Genomic DNA, 17,632 nt, shown 5'->3' with positions numbered 1-17,632 from the left:
CTTCATCACATTTGAGTAAAAGATCAAATTTAAAAACATAATAAATTTAAATTATTTGTGTATACATGAATGTATAATTTTAATACCAGTTTGTTAATTCTCCTGGTCTTTTTGGTAACATATTATTATCATTTCTTTCGTGATACATAGCCTTTTATGTTGATTGAGCTTCATGCATAATAAAAGTGTGCTGAATAATAAGTATATATAAATATTCTTATTTTTAAATAGTGAGATCCTTGAGTTCTTCATCCACATATACACAATAAGGGTTGGAATGATTAAACAATTAAAATTTTATAGTTTGGTAGGCTTCAAGAAGGTATACATGAAAGTTGAATAAACAAATGACTTTTGGTTGGGATCACCTTTATAGTGAAGAGAAAACATCAAGAAAATAAAATATATAGTACACTAGGTTCTTAAGGATAAGCCAAAAGTTGTGATGCTGATTGACAAGTCAAGATACTTTACATGAGGCTTAAAGGATAAAATTCATAATATGCAAACATTGTAAACTTGGCAATCACTTTAAATAGTAAATTAAAATTCCCTCTTTTGCAGACTGCTCTAAGCATTTGATGCATCCAAGACAGAGCAACAACTCTTAATTGAAAATATTTAGTTCAACAATGGATAATGGGAATAGTGATTTGTATTTAACAGAAACAAAGTTATTCAGCCCAACCTGCCCCTAGGTAGCAAATACTTTGTTTTCAATGATGCACACTCATCAAATGTAAAGTTGGGTCTTTTGATAAGATCAGGACAAACTTCTCTTTCAAGTTATGTCACACATAGGGATATAACAGGAAACAAGTAAGGGAAACCCAGTAAATTAAACTATAAAAATCATTCCACAAAAAAAGAAAACCTAGTACATCAGTGACATTACTGTTTAAAATATGCATTTAAAAATTCAGAAATAATTAATTGTATAGCAAAATAGGCACAGAGGTTAAACTGGTGCTTGCCTGCCCCTGGCTGCTTAGAAAAGCTGCCTGCAGTGTCCTAACTGGCCCCATGTTTCTCAGGAGTACCTAAGCTGTACATTTTTCTTTCCACTGTCTGTGCTTGAAAGAGTTCTGGTTTTACTCCTTGATCTTTGCTTGAGGTCAGGTAATTACTGTATGAAATCAGCCTCTGTGGGCATAGCATAATGGTTAAGATTTAATATGACTTTGGAAGCAGATAAACTTAGTTTGAATTGCAACCCTACCATTCATGACAGGCAACTTATTTCTTTCAACAAGCCTCAATTTCTGAATCTATAAAGGAAGAGTAAGAAAGCCTTCCAGAAATGATTACTGAGATGATTAATGAAAGTGTTTTGCAAGTACCTGGAATATTTTAAGTCCTTAATAAGTAGGCAAAATAATTACACTATTTTTGTTACCAAAATGATGATTCTACATCATCATCATCATCCATCCCAGGCTAAGTGCATGCAAACAGAAAGGTGTAACTTTAGTAAGAGTATAGGCTTCATAAAGCGTGATAGAAAATGATTGTCTTGAGTTGACATTCCCCAGCCTTGCCAGACAGAATACTCTTTTCTCCTCACATTTTGCACACATTTTTCCTATACATTGTTCTATATATTTTTCCTCAAAATAATTTATAATCTGACAATCAACATGCATAGGAGAAAAATCAATTGAACAGTAAGTATCTCCTCCTTTCCTAATCACCTAATTTTCTTCATAGAAATGGTTCAGGGAATGAAGTGGGGAGGAGTTTAAGCCAGAGATCGCCCAGACAGATTCATTATGAAAAAATAAACTAAAATAATTTCCTAAGTGTAAAATATCAGTGAAATAAAAAAAATCACTATGTATATAATATTTCATAGGTATGACAGTCATGTATACAAATAAAAATAGGTTTGTACTTACTTTTTCACACATTCATATATATGTTCATTTATAGGATTCACAAATTCCATTTTACAAATATTCTCAGGGGAATAGTTTTAAAAGAATCTTATAAAGTGAGATTGCAATGCCATGAATTCTTGAGAGTATTTCAAAGATTATTCCATTATCAAATGTTTCCATATGAGACTTAACCTTGATACTACAATAAATAGCATTTAAATTTGTATATAAACCAAAAAAAAAAAAGGTTTTTTACAGGGAGGAGAGTCTGCTTATTTACACTATTGCTCTAAATTGTCCATTAAGACAGCAAAAAAGTAACAGCAAAACAACAACAACAACAACAACAAACCTTTAAAAAAAGAAAACAAATCTGAAATACTTAAGTATTTTGTATAACTTCATAAATAATATTTTAGTGAATATATTTTAAGAAAATGGTTCAAGCACACACAGTAAAAACACTACAACTTGAAAAATAGTTACTATGGAACATAGCTTTTATCTGTTTTAATAGCACCTATAATAATCTTGAAAACATCATCTTAACTGGTGCCACACAAATGAACAATTTAAACTAACTGAATCTAGATAAGACTTTCCTGCTAGAAAGTTACTCAGCAGTAATACTTTTTACAGTTAATTTACAGATAAGAATTTCTCTAGCCTACTGGGATAGATCAAAAATCGCAATTAACAAAGTTGAAATGAATAAGGGTTGCATTCTGAATAATTTATTCTATATTTATACTCTGTACTTAAAAAAAAAGAAAAAAAAAAACCTTTTCAATAAGTAGATAAACTGACCAACTGATTTTTACTTGTTCTTTCTCTTTTGAGAAATATCTGAGAGCTAGAAAACTGTCAAGTTGAGGACAGGCCACCCCTAAATGTGACTATGTGAGCATATTAATTATTTTGATTTAAAGTTACTTAAACAGCTGGTGAAAGAATACACTGACCTTCTTTTGTTTTTCTGAAAACAAGGACTAATTCTCCCATGAAAAGGTATCCTCCTTATACCAGGAAAATAGAAGGTGTCCTTATTGCCAGAGAGAGGGAATCCAAGGCCAAAACAGAAGTATTAATAAGGTTTGCTATCTCTTCATTACTTTGGAACTGCAAGTTCAACTCTCTTTGTCAAATCTTCACAAACAATTTTCTTTATCTAACAGGTAAAAAAGCTTCCTGCTTTGGTTACTTCTTCAGGTCTCATTTTTATGCGGCTCCCATATGTACATAATTAACTTTTTTCCTGTTTTTCTTCTCCTGCCTTCTGTGAATTTAACTACAGGAATACCTCATTTTATTTCTCTCTGCTTTACTGTACACTCTGCAGATACTGTGTTTCTTGCAAACTGAAGGTTTGTGTCAGCCCTGCACCTAGTAGGTCTATCAGCACCATTTTTTTCCAAAAGCATCTGACTACTGCCTGTCTCTGTGCCACAGTCTGGTTAACATCTCATAATTTTGCATCGTTATATTTCTTATGTTGATCTGTGATCAGTAGTCTTTGCCATTACTATGATGACTTGCTGAAGTTCAGATGGTGGTTAGGAATTTAGCAATAAAGTATTTTTTAATTAAGGTATACACACCCTTTGTTTGTTTTAAGACACAATGTTATCTCCCACTTGAAAGACTATAGTATGGTGTACAACATAACTTATATGCACTGGGAAACCCAAACTTTTTGTGTGACTCACTTAATTGTGATATTTGCTCTATTTCAGGGGTCTAGAACTGAAGCTGTAATCTCTCCGAGATATATATGCATTAGACCAGCCAAAAGAACCTAGAAAGTGATAGGAAAGCCTCTTCCTCCCCTACAGAGCCAAATGACCACAAGCTTAGACAAGGAAGGGAGAAGAAATAGCAAGAGGAACACATTTACCAGTGGACAACACAGCCTGTCATTAACGTCAGAGAGACCAGCAATCTTAACACTTGGTAAACATGACTAGTAACCTGTTACTGGAAGGAACTTGTAACCAAAGCCTGTAAATCACATCAAGAACTACTAGAGCAAGATGAGGGCACAGCTCTCTATTGCCCTGCGGCAGATATGTTGACAAAATATGAGAGCAGAAGAGTACTTCAAACGTGTTTGCCTCTGAGCATAAACATCAAGGCAATATAGAGTTAAATCCTCAGATGTGCGTAAGTTTGTTCATCTCACAGGCCCACTTGGTTATATATATTCCTGTGCTAGATTTCTGTGGATTTTGTTCTATGTTTATTCTTCACTGAATTCATTTATATGCACTTAATACTGCAGACAATCAAATCATTCAAATTCCAGTCTATGGGACCCAATATACCTTCTACTCCTCCTCCTGTTAGGTTCTATTACAAAAGGCCAGATGTTCTTTTCATAAAATTTCCTCATTTAATCCTCATGAGAACTTTATAAAAATAGGCATTTTTCCTTGATTTTACAGATGAGGAAAGCAAGTACAACCAATCTAACTGAAATTTGCTCAAGGTCACTGGGATAAATTCACTTAGTGGAATCTAAAGTGATTTAGGTTCCTGCACCCCTAAAGGAAAAAGAACAATGTCAAACTTTTATCTACAGGCTGAATCCAAAATCTGATAATGAAAATCTGTTCATTGACTATCTGACTCACAATCCATACTCATGAATCCTGACTTCAGATGTGCTTTGTAATAAGGTTCTGGGTTATTTCTGGGAAAATAGTATATCTCACACAAATTAATATTTAATGGTATCATTTTGTATTTATTTTAAAATTTTAATGATGATGTTGAAATGTTTAATGGTGATGTTGTACCTTTAAAATAAATGATGATGTTGAATCATCATCCATACACAGTTAACAGTATGTGGTGTTATGACATCTGATAGGCCAACTACAAAGTGTATATAGTAACAGTAATTCTTTTCCTTACAAACTTTCTTTACATAAGTTATACATATATAGCTGTTCTTTAATTTATTTTGAGTAGGAACATGGAAATTTAGTATTAAGATAAGGCTTTCCCCATTATAAAAACAAGCATGTGAATTATCATTTTGGTGTAACCTATGGCCACCACATTACAATGTAAGACATTTATTTGCTCATACTGTTTCAGTCACATTCACTTTTCCATTTTAAATATTCTGAACAACTCCAGATAAGCACTGACTGAATTGCTTTAGCCCAAATTAAGTCCTTTGTATGGGTCCTATCTTGTAGAGTCCCTTGTTTCTTTTGTTCTATCATCTTCTACACAGAAGTGTTAGCATTTCTATTTGCCTTTAATTTCTAACACTTCCTTGAATTTCAATTGTGTATCACACCTCAGAACCAACAGTCCAAAGAAAAGAGTTGTTAATAGTATCATTTTATATCAGAGGTTTATTCTATCGACTGAAAAGAGTAGTTAATAGTATCATTTTACATCAGAGGCTTATTCTCTGGACCACATAAAAATTCCCATTTATTGCAAATCTTGTTGATATTATTCCTTTATTGAGTCATTGCTATTAAAAATGAGATACTTCAAGTAAGTATATTTCCACATTTCTAAAACTAAGAAATTAGTACTGAAAAGCTCCATGGTGCAATGATTTTACTCCAAGATTTAAAAATATATAGTATTCAGTTCAAAGCAAAATTATGGTTTTCTTTTGTATATTTACATTTAATATAATATAGAAATCCAGGTTCATTATTGGATTTTTTAAAAAGGTACTTTGAGATGACAAATTCAGGCCTCTCAAAGAAGTATAAGAGAAGATGAGGAAAGTGATTACTGTTTGAAAAGATTAGCATAATGTATAGATATCTATGTGTAAGTATGTAACATCTTCTAGAAGAATCCTTGTAGTTTGATTTTCAAAGATCATTTATGGGAATGACTCAAAGCCCTCTTTCAGCACCATGAAGTTTCATGTGGTGATTTACAATGGTTAACAAAGGTAGAATAAAAAACTAAATGAACACCCTGCAGAGTAAATGAAAACGGCTGAAAATTAAATATTAAAGGCTTAAACTCAAATCATTGTAACTGTTAATAATGCCACAACAATGACGATCAGAGGAAGCCTCAGTACATCATATTGCCACTGAGGCAATTGGTGTATCAGGTATTCACCAGTGAGAATAAGATATTGTATGTATTAATTACATGAAGTTTTAAGCAACTTCCATACTTGAGATACTATAAAAAATTATCTTATCAAAAAAAGTCTTCTCCAGAAAAAAAAGTTTCCTTCCTACCCTACATAAACCAAATGGATTCAATAAGATCAATAAATTTCTGATTTAATTTATATTAGCAATCTGCAATATTGTCTTTCAGGCTCAAGATCAAAGATCCATTGTATGAGTACAGATTTGTCATATTAAAAACTGCAGTGATTAACTGTAAAAAAAAAATATATATATATATATATATAAAATAAAACTTACCAACAGGTTCCTTTTGATTTTGAAAGAGAATCTTGCTATTACTGCCATCCATATTTGCCATATTAATTGTGTTGCCATCTGTCCAGTAGAGTTTCCTTAATTCAAAAGAGATATGGTTTTAAAATATTAGATATAGACCTACTTGTTGACTAGAAGCATCTGTTGAAGAACTAAGTTAATATTAAATTATTGGCTCAGGATTATTTTTTTTCCAGGAAGTCTCCAAATTGTTGAGCCACTTGCCTGGGAAGAAGTACCACTCTTACTTTTTCCTCATTGAAGACCCATTATCTCACTTTTTTCTCCTCTACATCCACAACTGTCCATGGGCTTCTCCAGGCAAGAACATTGGAGTGGGTTGCCATGCCCTCCTCCAGGGGATCTTCCTGCACAAGGGATCAAATCCATCTTATGTCTCCTGCATTGGCAGGCAGGTTCTTTACTACTAGTGCCACCTGGGAAGCCCTTAACTTTAACTACAGTAAATTATTTCCATTTAAAATCATTCATCAATATTGAATTCTCTTGATTTAGGAAAATCAGGTACCAGAGAAGGGAACAAAGTCATTTCAGTCATTCCTGTTGAAAGCACTAAGGAGAAAGATTTTCTTTTAGCTCTGCATGAGTTCTGTACATGCATACCTGAAGACTAACCAGAAGATGGGAGAATGTGATCTAATTTGCAGTGACCATAACATCAACTCACAGTAAACATGTTATTAACAACTGGTATTCGAAATGAAATTAACAACTTTTCAGGCTTCTCTCTCTCTTTTTTTTTCCTATTCTGAACTGTCACTCTTTATAAACATAAATTGACAAAATTTTACAGTAATACATAAAAATTTGATTTCATGCAGAAAGCAGAAATCTTTAACCAGGGATCTCCTATAATTTCCATATTCACATTTGCCTTTTTTACTGTATAGCTTATATGTATATACACATGTGTACATGTGTGTCTGTTCTGAATTCAACAAAGTTTTTACAAAATATTGGAGCAAAGGTGTATAAAATTTTGAAAAACTTAAAAAAAAATCATACTTTACCCCCTGACTGGGTGAGCTGCTAGACACTGTGGCTTATCGATTCCATGGATAATTGAGGTTTTCAAGGAGCCATCTAGTCTTGCCACATTAATTTGTGTTTCATCAAATTCTGAGCTAATCCAGTATAAATTACGTGAGACCCAGTCCACGGTTAACCCTCTGATACTCTGAATATCTGTACAACAGGAAAGAGAAAATCACAAGTGAATGAAATTTCTCATGTTTTGGCTTTCCAAGTCAGTTATTTTGTCTCAGGGAAAATTTAATTTACACTTTAATTTGTTAGCTAAAATTGTACAAGATTGTAATCTCATTCCCTTATCAGCCCTTCTTAAGGCATGAATAATCATTAATGTCTTACTGCTGAGCCATTTGAGAACCTGAAGTTACAATTAGCATTGAAATTGCACTAACAGTCAATGATTCGCTAGTAAACACTGAGGAGCAGATGCAGGCAGCAGTCCTATGGGCCAAGGTGACCAAAATTCAAATTACAGTAATAGCCTCTCTAGTTGGTAGTACATCTTTCTAGTCAGGAGAAAGTACTTGTGGGCCATCAACAAATGGGCCATTTTACCTGTTAAGTGCCAATTTGTTACTGAAATTAAATAAAACAATTCAACTTTCTGAAAAGAATTACTAGAGAGTTGAGCATCTTTAAAATGGATAATTAACAGAAATTGACTGAGATATGAGCAAAGAAACTGAAACGCTTTTAACAGTCCTCCAATGTGGATTCTATAGAAATTACTGAAATCTAATTATGTTTTTATTCGTTACAGCCAATATGAATATTTGGGTTGTTATTACTTGATTATTCAATTGGGCATCTTTTTAAAAAATGATGGAAAGTAGGCTTAAATATAATTGCACATATTAATTAAAGAAACAAATGAAAAATAAAGCATTAAAACAATGGATACTAGGAAATCTTTTCAACATATTAACAGATACACAGTTCAGTTCAGTTCAATTCAGTTCAGTTGGTCAGTCGTGTCTGACTCTTTGCAACCCCATGGACTGCAGCATGCCAGGCGTCCCTGTCCATCACCAACTCCTGGAGTTTAACCAAACTCATGTCCATTGAGTAGGTGATTCCATCCAACCGTCTCATCCTCTGTTGGCCCCTTCTCCTCCTGCCTTCAATCTTTCCCAGCATCAGGGTCTTTTCCAATGAGACAGTTCTTCATATCAGGTGGCCAAAGTATTGGAGTTTCAGCTTCAACATCAATCCTTCCAATGAATATTCAGGATTGATTTCCTTTACGATGGACTGGTTGGATCTCCCTGCAGTCCAAGGGACTCTCAAAAGTCTTTCCCAACACCACAGTTTAAAAGTATCAATTCTTCGTTGCTCAGCTTTCTTTACAGTCCAACTCTCCCATCCATACATGACTACTGGAAAACCATAGCTTTGACTAGACAGACCTTTGTTGGCAATGTAATGTCTCTGCTTTTTAATATGCTGTCTGGGTTGGTCATACACAAGGCAAGTTTAATTCCCAAATTGTAGCATTTGAATGCATTAACTGAGTATTTTCTTTATTTTAAAAAGTTTTAATATTTCCTAGCATGCTGTACCTCTTAGGGTTCTCCAGACTCCTGATTCTCAAATTTATCAGACATTTAGAGACTATGCAAATGAAGAGTCTGATTCAGTAGATCTGAAAAGGCACCTAAGATTCTACAAGTTAAAACTAATTCCCAAGTGCTGCAGCTACTGCTCCAGAGCAGCAGTTCATGCAAAATGCTTCTAGAAATGCAGAGTGGCTGCTACTTAGCTCATCTAATTTCTGCCTGTTCTGTGCTCAGTCATGGCTGATTCTCTGTGACACCATGGACTGTAACCTTCCAGGCTCCTCTGTCCATAGAATTTACCAGGTAAGAATACTGGAGAGGGTTGCCATTTCCTCTTCCAGAGGATGTTTCTAGCCCAGGGATCGAAATTGTGAATTTGTGTCTCCCGTGTCTCTTGCATTGACAAACTGATTCTTTACCACTGTACCACCTGGGAAGCCCATCTAATTGCTACCTCTTCCCTTTTTATAATTTTCAAAAGATGCCATCAAGCTACATTTTCAAAAGGTGAAAACTCCAGATTTGTAAAATTTGCCAGCTAGTTGAAAGTTTAAAAAAAAAGGGATTCCTGGCAGTTCTGGGTCAGCTGTGACATGTCGTGCTGGCACAGGAGGCTTACCCTCAAGTTTGCATCCTTGAGTCTTGACAGAGCCTGCTTTCCTGCTCAATATTCATTTCATTACTTCTAAATAACTTGTAATCACAGTGTCCAAAAAGGTATTCCCCATGTTTCAATTTCTCCTCTAAGCAGTAGCTTTTCACTCTGCAAGGTACCTTTCATCATTAATTTCTGTTAAGTTGGCAAATTTTGAATACACACTTCATTTTTCAACTCAGTGCTGGAAATATATTTGTATTTTTACTTATTCTCATCCAGTCTCCTTTTCATTGAGAAACAATAAGAAAATAATAACATAACACCTTTATAAAGCTAGACCTTCCATGTCAGATATTTATTTTGCTTCACGCAGGATATTTTTTTCTTCTTCCTTTACTCTCTGGACTTAATTGGTTACTGAGAAAAATAATGAGAATTTCTGGCTTTTGTTCTAGGTTGGGTGCCTGTTCTTTGTCTTTAATGAAGTCACTTAAATTTTGGCTTCTTTTTCTTATCAGCACAATGAGGCTAATTATAGATAATTCATAGGATTTTGTGACTATTAGATGATGTATGTTTATGTAGCTTAATTCAGGATTGAGGGATACTTTGTCAATCCAAGGATTTAATGTTTTCTGCCTTTTTATCCTGAATTGCTTGGTACTGCAAGCAATAAAGTTTTTATTTCCTCTAAAATACATGTTATCCAAAGTTTGCTTGCTTTTTTTTTTTTTCCTGCTGTCTCTGCTGCTCAAAATTTATTCGCTTGTTTCTGGCTGACTCCTAAACATACAACCTAGAGAGTGCATTGCACTCTTAAATTGGAAAGCATAGCCAAATGCAGTCTGTATGTTGTGCTTAGTCACTCAGTGACTTCAGTCATGTCTGATTCTTTGTGACCCCATGGACTTTAGCCTGCCAGGCTCCTCTGTCCATGGGATTCTCCAGACAAAAATGATGGAGTGGGTTGCCATGGCCTCCACCGGGTATTTTCCCAACCCAGAGATCAAATCCAGGTCTCCTGCATTGCAGGCAGATTCTTTACCATCTGAGCCACCAGAGAATCTCAAATGTAAGTTATTAATGCCTATTTAGTCCCTGTCATGGAGAAGGCAATGGTACCCCACTCCAATACTCTCACCTGGAAAATCCCATGGACGGAGGAGCCTGGTGGGCTGCAGTCCATGGGGTCGCTAAGAGTTGGACACTACTGAGCGACTTCACTTTCACTTCACTTTCATAATTGGAGAAGGAAATGGCAATCCACTCCAGTATTCTTGCCTGGAGAATGCTAGGGACAGGGGAGCCTGGTGGGCTGCCGTCTATGGGATCGCACAGAGTCGGACACGACTGATGTGACTTAGCAGTAGCAGCATCAGTCCCTGTCAATTATACAATCCGTGCTCTTTCAAATCTATTTCTATCTTTAATATTGCATAGCATATGATCTTTTTCCTTTTTCAGGCAGTTGATTTAGTTGCCTCCAGGTTATTTTTCTGACTAGAGAACTCTGTATCATGACCTTCAATTGTCCCAAGGTATTTGATTGCTTCCAACCACTCAAAGTGATGCTGAAATTCCTTAGCCTGGCTTTCTATATAATCTGAATATATCTGTCTGTCCAACCTTATTTCTCACCATTTTTGACCCATTATCTTACCCTTGAGTCATATTGACATTTTCTCAGATTTCCATACTTGGCCTGATCTTTCCAATCTATATAGCATTCCCTGGACCTCATACCTATTATTTTTTCTAAATCTCATGCAAAATAGTCTAGTTGATAGGCAACATCACCCTTCAACCACAGAAACCTAATCAATTCTTCTATATGTTCCAGTCTTAAAGATTTTCTCCATCTATCTAACTCAATAGGACGATATCTGGTCAATCCTTTTCTATGTAACATGATACTTATTTGTGAACATACTACTACTTTCACATATACTTCTTGAATATAGGCCCCTTGCTAATTTATCTTTATAGCTTCCCTCCTCAAACATTCATAATATTACCCTCAAAATAAATAGCTTTTGATGAATTCATAATATGGACAAAGTATAATTATAAGGATATGTGAGCTAAGTTAAAAAAAAATCAGATGTAAGATCTTCAGAGTATTTTCAGGAGTACACATCTAAACATATTCAGGCAATCTCAGTTCTCATTTTCTATCCTAACCCTTCTTCTGTCCATTAGTTTGGAGCTTCTAATTATCAGCTTTATGTCTAAAATAAAACTTATGTATTTTTTGACCATCCTTACTGCCCAAGTCTTATGTTTTGGAATGTCCTAGTAAATTCACCATAAAGGGGTCAGGGGAAGAATAACAACTGCAATACATTTAATGATATTTTTGGGTTTTTTTTGATAAAAATACTGAAATAATGGATTGATTCAAATCCTGTTTTCAAGTCAAGCCCAGATCTCTGAGCAAGTTTTTCAAAATTTCAATTTACTATTTCCGATGACTCTCACTTCTTAAAGTAAGGCAGATTCAGTTCAGTTCAGTTCAGTCACTCAGTTGCGTCAGACTCTTTACGACCCCATGAATCACAGTACGCCAGTCTTCCCTGTCCATCACCAACTTCCGGAGTTCACTCAAACTCACGTCCATCGAGTCAGTAATGCCATCCAGTCATCTCATCCTCTGTCGTCCCCTTCTCCTCCTGCCCCCAATCCCTCCCAGCATCAGGGTCTCTTCCAATGAGACAACTCTTCACATGAGGTGGCCAAAGTATTGGAGTTTCAGCTTTAGCATCAGTCCTTCCAATGAACACTCAGGACTGGTCTCCTTTAGGATGGACTGCATGAATCTCCTTGCAGTCCAAGGGACTCTCAAGAGTCTTCTCCAACACCACAGTTCAAAAGCATCAATTCTTCAGCACTCAGCTTTCATCACAGTCCAACTCTCACATCCATACATGACCACTGGAAAAACCATAGCCTTGACTAGACAGATATTTGTTGGCAAAGTAATATCTCTGCTTCAATATGCTATCTAGATTGGTCATAACTTTCCTTCCAAGGGGTCAGTGTCTTTTAATTTCATGGCTGAAATCACCATATGCAGTGATTTTGGAGCCCAGAAAAACAAAGTCTGACACTCGTTCTACTGTTTCCCCATCTGTTTCCCATGATGTGATGGGACCAGATGCCATGATCCTAGTTTTCTGAATGTTGAGCTTTAAGCCAACTATTCCACTCTCCTCTTTCACTTTCATCAAGAGGCTTTTTAGTTCCTCTTCACTTTCTGCCATAAGGGTGGTGTCATCCGCATATCTGAGGTTATTGATATTTCTCCTAGCAATCTTGATTCCAGCTTGTTCTTTCAGCCCAGCGTTTCTCATGATGTACTCTGCATAGAAGTTAAATAAGCAGGGTGACAATAGATAGCCTTGACGTACTCCTTTTCCTATTTGGAACCAGTCTGTTGTTCCATGTCCAGTTCTAACTGTTGCTTCCTGACCTGCATATAGGTTTCAAGAGGCAGGTCAGGTGGTCCGGTATTCCCATCTCTTTCAGAATTTTCCACAGTTTGTTGTGATCCACACAGTCAAAGGCTTTGGTATAGTCAATAAAGCAGAAATAGATGTTTTTCTGGAACTCTCTTGCTTTGTCTATGATCCAGCAGATGTTGGCAATTTGATCTCTGGTTCCTCCGCCTTTTCTAAAACCAGCTTGAACATTTGGAAGTTTGTGGTTTATGTATTGCTGAAGCCTGGCTTGGAGAATTTTGAGCATTATTTACTAGTGTGTGAGATGAGTGCAATTGTGTGGTAGTTTGAGCATTTTTTGGCATTGCCTTTCTTTGGCATTGCCTTTCTTTGGCATTGGAATGAAAACTGACCTTTTCAACTTCTGTGGCCACTGCTGAGTTTTCCAAATTTGCTGGCATATTGAGTGTAGCACTTTCACAGCATCATCTTTCAGGATTTGAAACAGCTCAACTGGAATTCCATCACCTTCACTAGCTTTGTTCGTATTGATGCTTTCTAAGGCCCACATGACCTCACTTTCCAGAATGTCTGGCTCTAGGTGAGTGATCACACCCTCATGATTATATGGGTCGTGAAGCTCTTTTTTTGTGCAATTTTTCTGTGAGATATTCCTAAAAGTCTTCCACTGCCACAAAATTCCATGATGTATGATAAATTAAAACTTTGAAATGTGTTGTTGAGATCATAAGACAGATGGAAAACTCTCTAAATGCTAATACACAATTGTATGTTACATACATAAAGGAAGCCAAATAGGAATACAGAGCTTGGTATAACCATAGGGACAACAATTTGTAATTAAAATCTAGAGATTCCTGAATTACTAGTTGCTCAATGCAAGAGTGTTCAGTCTTTAAACTGACAAAAAGTAGCAGAGCTAAACAAGTGCAATTCCAGGATATAAGAATCATCAACATCTTCAAGTGAGTCTATATATATATATATATATATATATATATATACCTGCTTAAAAAGGAGTATGATTCTTTAAATAAATATGAAACATTTTTTTCTGTCTCTCCTCTGGGTATGAAAGAAAAAAATCTAAGCATAGGTCTATGGTTGGGCAAGAGATGCATCCATTGTTTGTGTAGGGGAATGGTTCTTTGCTTATAATGACTCCTTTTTCTCCAGAAGAAGCAAATTCAAATCCTCTAAGGAAGGAAAAAATTTTCTCCACCCAAGTATTTACAATTTCTACACTGAATTTGTTCTCATAATAGATCAGAAAAAGTAAAACACACACAAAGAATAAGACATAAGAGAAAGAATAAAGAGAAAAATAAAGAGTAGGTTTAAGTTTCCAAAGCCTACATGGTTTTAAATTATTATGTGTAACATAAAAAAAAAAAAAAAAAAAAACCTGAGTGGGTGATTTTAAAGGAAAAAAATATACCTCAAAATAATAATCAAGGTGCAATAATTTATTTTTAAAAATCTTCTTGAAATGTATATAAATCAGAAGCAAAATATCTTGACAATATTAAAAAGAACAATTATTTAGATGGATTAACCAGCAGGTTAGACACTAGTGACTGCAAGGCAACTTGTGAACTGCAAGACATCTGATGAACTACAAGACAGTTAACTGTTAGCCAAAGAAAAGAGAAACACAAAGATTAGATGAGTTGGAAGTTAGAATGAATAACTTACCACATCTAGTGAGTTTCAGAAGGAAGGAATAAAGAGACTAGGCTAGAAAATATAACAGAGACTATAGTTGAGGGTGTTTTCTCCCTGCACTGATGAAAGAGATGACTCAGTACAGTAAAGATCTGATGGCTAAATAAAAATAGTCATGAGGAAAAAGAACTTAAAAGCATTTAGAGAGAAAACACAAATTCTGTTTAAAAAAAAAGGAATGACAAATTAGACAAACACAGAGATTCTCACGAGATGTGAAAAGATAGTAAAATAATATCTGGAAAGGATTGAGAAAAATGACACTAAACTTTGTATTCAACAACATTACATTCCAAATTACACCTCAACAACAAAATATTGATTTAAAAATGTGCAAATGACTCAATAGCCATGTCTCTAAAGCAGATACAGAAATGACCAACAAGAACACAAAAAGATATTCAACATCACTAGTCATTAGGAAATGTGAATCATAGGCACAAGTATATCCCACCTCACACTCATTAACTGAAAGTGAAAGTTGCTCAGTTATGTCCGACCCTCTGCGATACCGTGGACTATAGTCCACCAGACTCCTCTGTCCGTGGAATTCTCCAGGCAAGAATATTGGTTTGGGTTGTCATTCCTTTCTCTAGGGGATCTTCCTAACCCAGGGGTCAAACCCAGGTATCCTGCATTGCAGGCGGACTCTTCACCATTTGAACCACTAAGGAAGCACTTCACAAGTAGGATGACTAGTACTAATAATAGAAAAATAACCAACAATAAGAAAAAAACAAGAACAACATCAAAAAAAAGAAGAAGAAAATAAAAATATTGGCAAGAATATGGAGAAACTGGAACCCTTGTGAGCTGATGATAGAAATGTAAAATGGTGCAGCCTTTGTGGGAAATAGTATGGCAGTTCCTCAAAAAATTAGAATTACCATATGATCCAGCCATTCCACCTCTGTGTATATAACCAAAAGAATGCAAAATCTCAAAGAGATACTTGTACACCTATGTCCACAGCAGGATTATTCACAATAGCCAAAAAGTGAAACAAGTCAAACGTCCATTGACTGATGAATGTATAAATAAATTGGGATACATACATAAAATGGAACATTATTCAGGCTTAAAAAGAAAGGAAATTCTGACATGCTACCATATGGATGGACTTATAGATATCATGCTAAGAGAAAAGATCCATTCACAAGAAGGTAAGTACTAGATGATTCCTTTTATATGAGGTACCTATAGTAGTTTCAGAGACATAGAAATAGAATAGTGGCTTCTAGAAAATGAGAAGGGGGATGGGAAGTTGTTTCTTAATAGGGTGAGATTCATTTTGTAAGATGGAAAGAGTTATGGAGATTGGTTACACAATGTGAATGTACTTAACACTACTAAACTGTACAATTAAGGTTTGAGATGATAAATTTACATTATGTATATTTTACTGCAATTAAAAATTATCTTTATAAAAAGAATAAACAAAACTATTTTCAGATATTATATCAATAACAAATTCTCACTAAATTAAGATCATTGAAAGATATAATTCAGAGAGAAGGTCTTAAATGAAAGAGTGATGGAGGTAAGCATGCAAACTGGTTAACATGTAGGTAAATCTAAATGAAAATGGACTGGTTGTCAATTCTCTGCTTGTGAGACTCATCTTTTTTTTTTTTTTTTTCCTATGAAGCAGACTTACTGACACCAGCATCTTGGGAGTGGACACCAAGCCTTCTGCCCCAAATCAGGTGTGCATTCAAAGAGGAGGGGATTAATAACTCTCTGAGGGCAGATATGGCTTTAGCCAGTCAAAACTCATTTGCTGTGTGTGGTTTTTTTTTGGCAAGTATTTCTCTGTTCTTGCAAGCAAAGCTTAAAAAGACAAATTGGTAATACTTGTGAAAAGCTTTCTCAAAGGAACTCTGTAAATATTAGATACTCTGTTGCATTTATGAAAAGCTGTGATCATAAAAGTATATATGTATGTGTATATATAAAACACATGATGGTGCACATATGCATGGTTTCTAAACCTTTTTTTTTTTTAAGAACACAGGGGCAGAATTATAACTTCTTGACTAATCCTTATATGCTTTACATACTAACCTTATCATTATTCCTGTCCTAGAGAAACAAATCACTTCTGATTAGGGAGAAAAGTCTGAAGCAAGTCTCTTTTTATTTTCATATGGATCAATGTCTCTAATATCTTTCCAATTATTTGGTCAAGTTTACCTCTCACATTCATCAGGTTCAATTAGTTCTGTTTCCTCTCTTGCTGTCTGTCATCTTCTTATACCTAGGTTTTATTTCAGATTTTGATCATTTCTATAATCTTCTAAGTATATCCTGTCTGTAATTTCTTACTTTTCCACTCTAGTTATCAAGTTTATTCCTGCTTCGTATTCAAAAGAGTTTGACTGACCAATATCCATCTGTAAAAGTCTTCAGCAGTTTTCCACTGCATTGAAAGGGGAAAAACAAAAACAGCTCCTCCAGTGTAAGACCTTCTGTTCTACTATCATATTAACCTTCTAGTTTACTCTTCTATAAGACCTCCTGCTGCTAAGTTGCTTCAGTCGTGTCCAACTCTGTGCAAAACCATAGACGGCAGCCCATCAGGCTCCCCAGTCCCTGGGATTCTCCAGGCAAGAATACTGGAGTGGGTTGCCATTTCCTCCTCCAATGCATGAAAGTGAAAAGTGAAAGTGAAGTCACGCAGTCATGCTCAATTCCTAGCGACACCATGGACTGCAGCCCACCAGGCTCCACCATCCATGGGATCTTCCAGGCAAGACCTATCTATCTACAATTTATTACTTGCTCCTCTTTATACATGTGTGTCCAGATCTTTGTGCTTACTAATAGGTACTATTTAAATAACAGATATCTACATTCTTCCACAAAAAGGCTTCATAGATGAAAATTAAAAATTAAAATTATATTCAGTTCAGTTCAGTTGCTCAGT

The 17,632-nt window shown here is 35.3% G+C and overlaps 1 protein-coding gene across 1 annotated transcript in view; it reads right to left on the bottom strand.

Annotated features, from left to right (window-relative positions):
* The window catches only part of LRP1B (LDL receptor related protein 1B), a 1,834,206-nt gene that overhangs the window by 709,571 nt on the left and 1,107,003 nt on the right, over positions 1-17,632 (bottom strand). The window contains exons 30-31 of the mRNA XM_052653145.1: positions 7,348-7,522; positions 6,299-6,393 (exon numbers count right to left, since the gene is read on the bottom strand). Of these exons, the coding sequence (XP_052509105.1) occupies positions 6,299-6,393; positions 7,348-7,522 (270 nt within the window). The remainder of the gene's footprint in view (positions 1-6,298; positions 6,394-7,347; positions 7,523-17,632) is intronic.

Source organism: Budorcas taxicolor, chromosome 2 (genome assembly GCF_023091745.1).
Source record: "Budorcas taxicolor isolate Tak-1 chromosome 2, Takin1.1, whole genome shotgun sequence".
Taxonomy (NCBI): domain Eukaryota; kingdom Metazoa; phylum Chordata; class Mammalia; order Artiodactyla; family Bovidae; genus Budorcas; species Budorcas taxicolor.
Note: the sequence above shows the minus strand (reverse complement) of the source record. Positions and strands in the feature narration are given on the sequence as shown.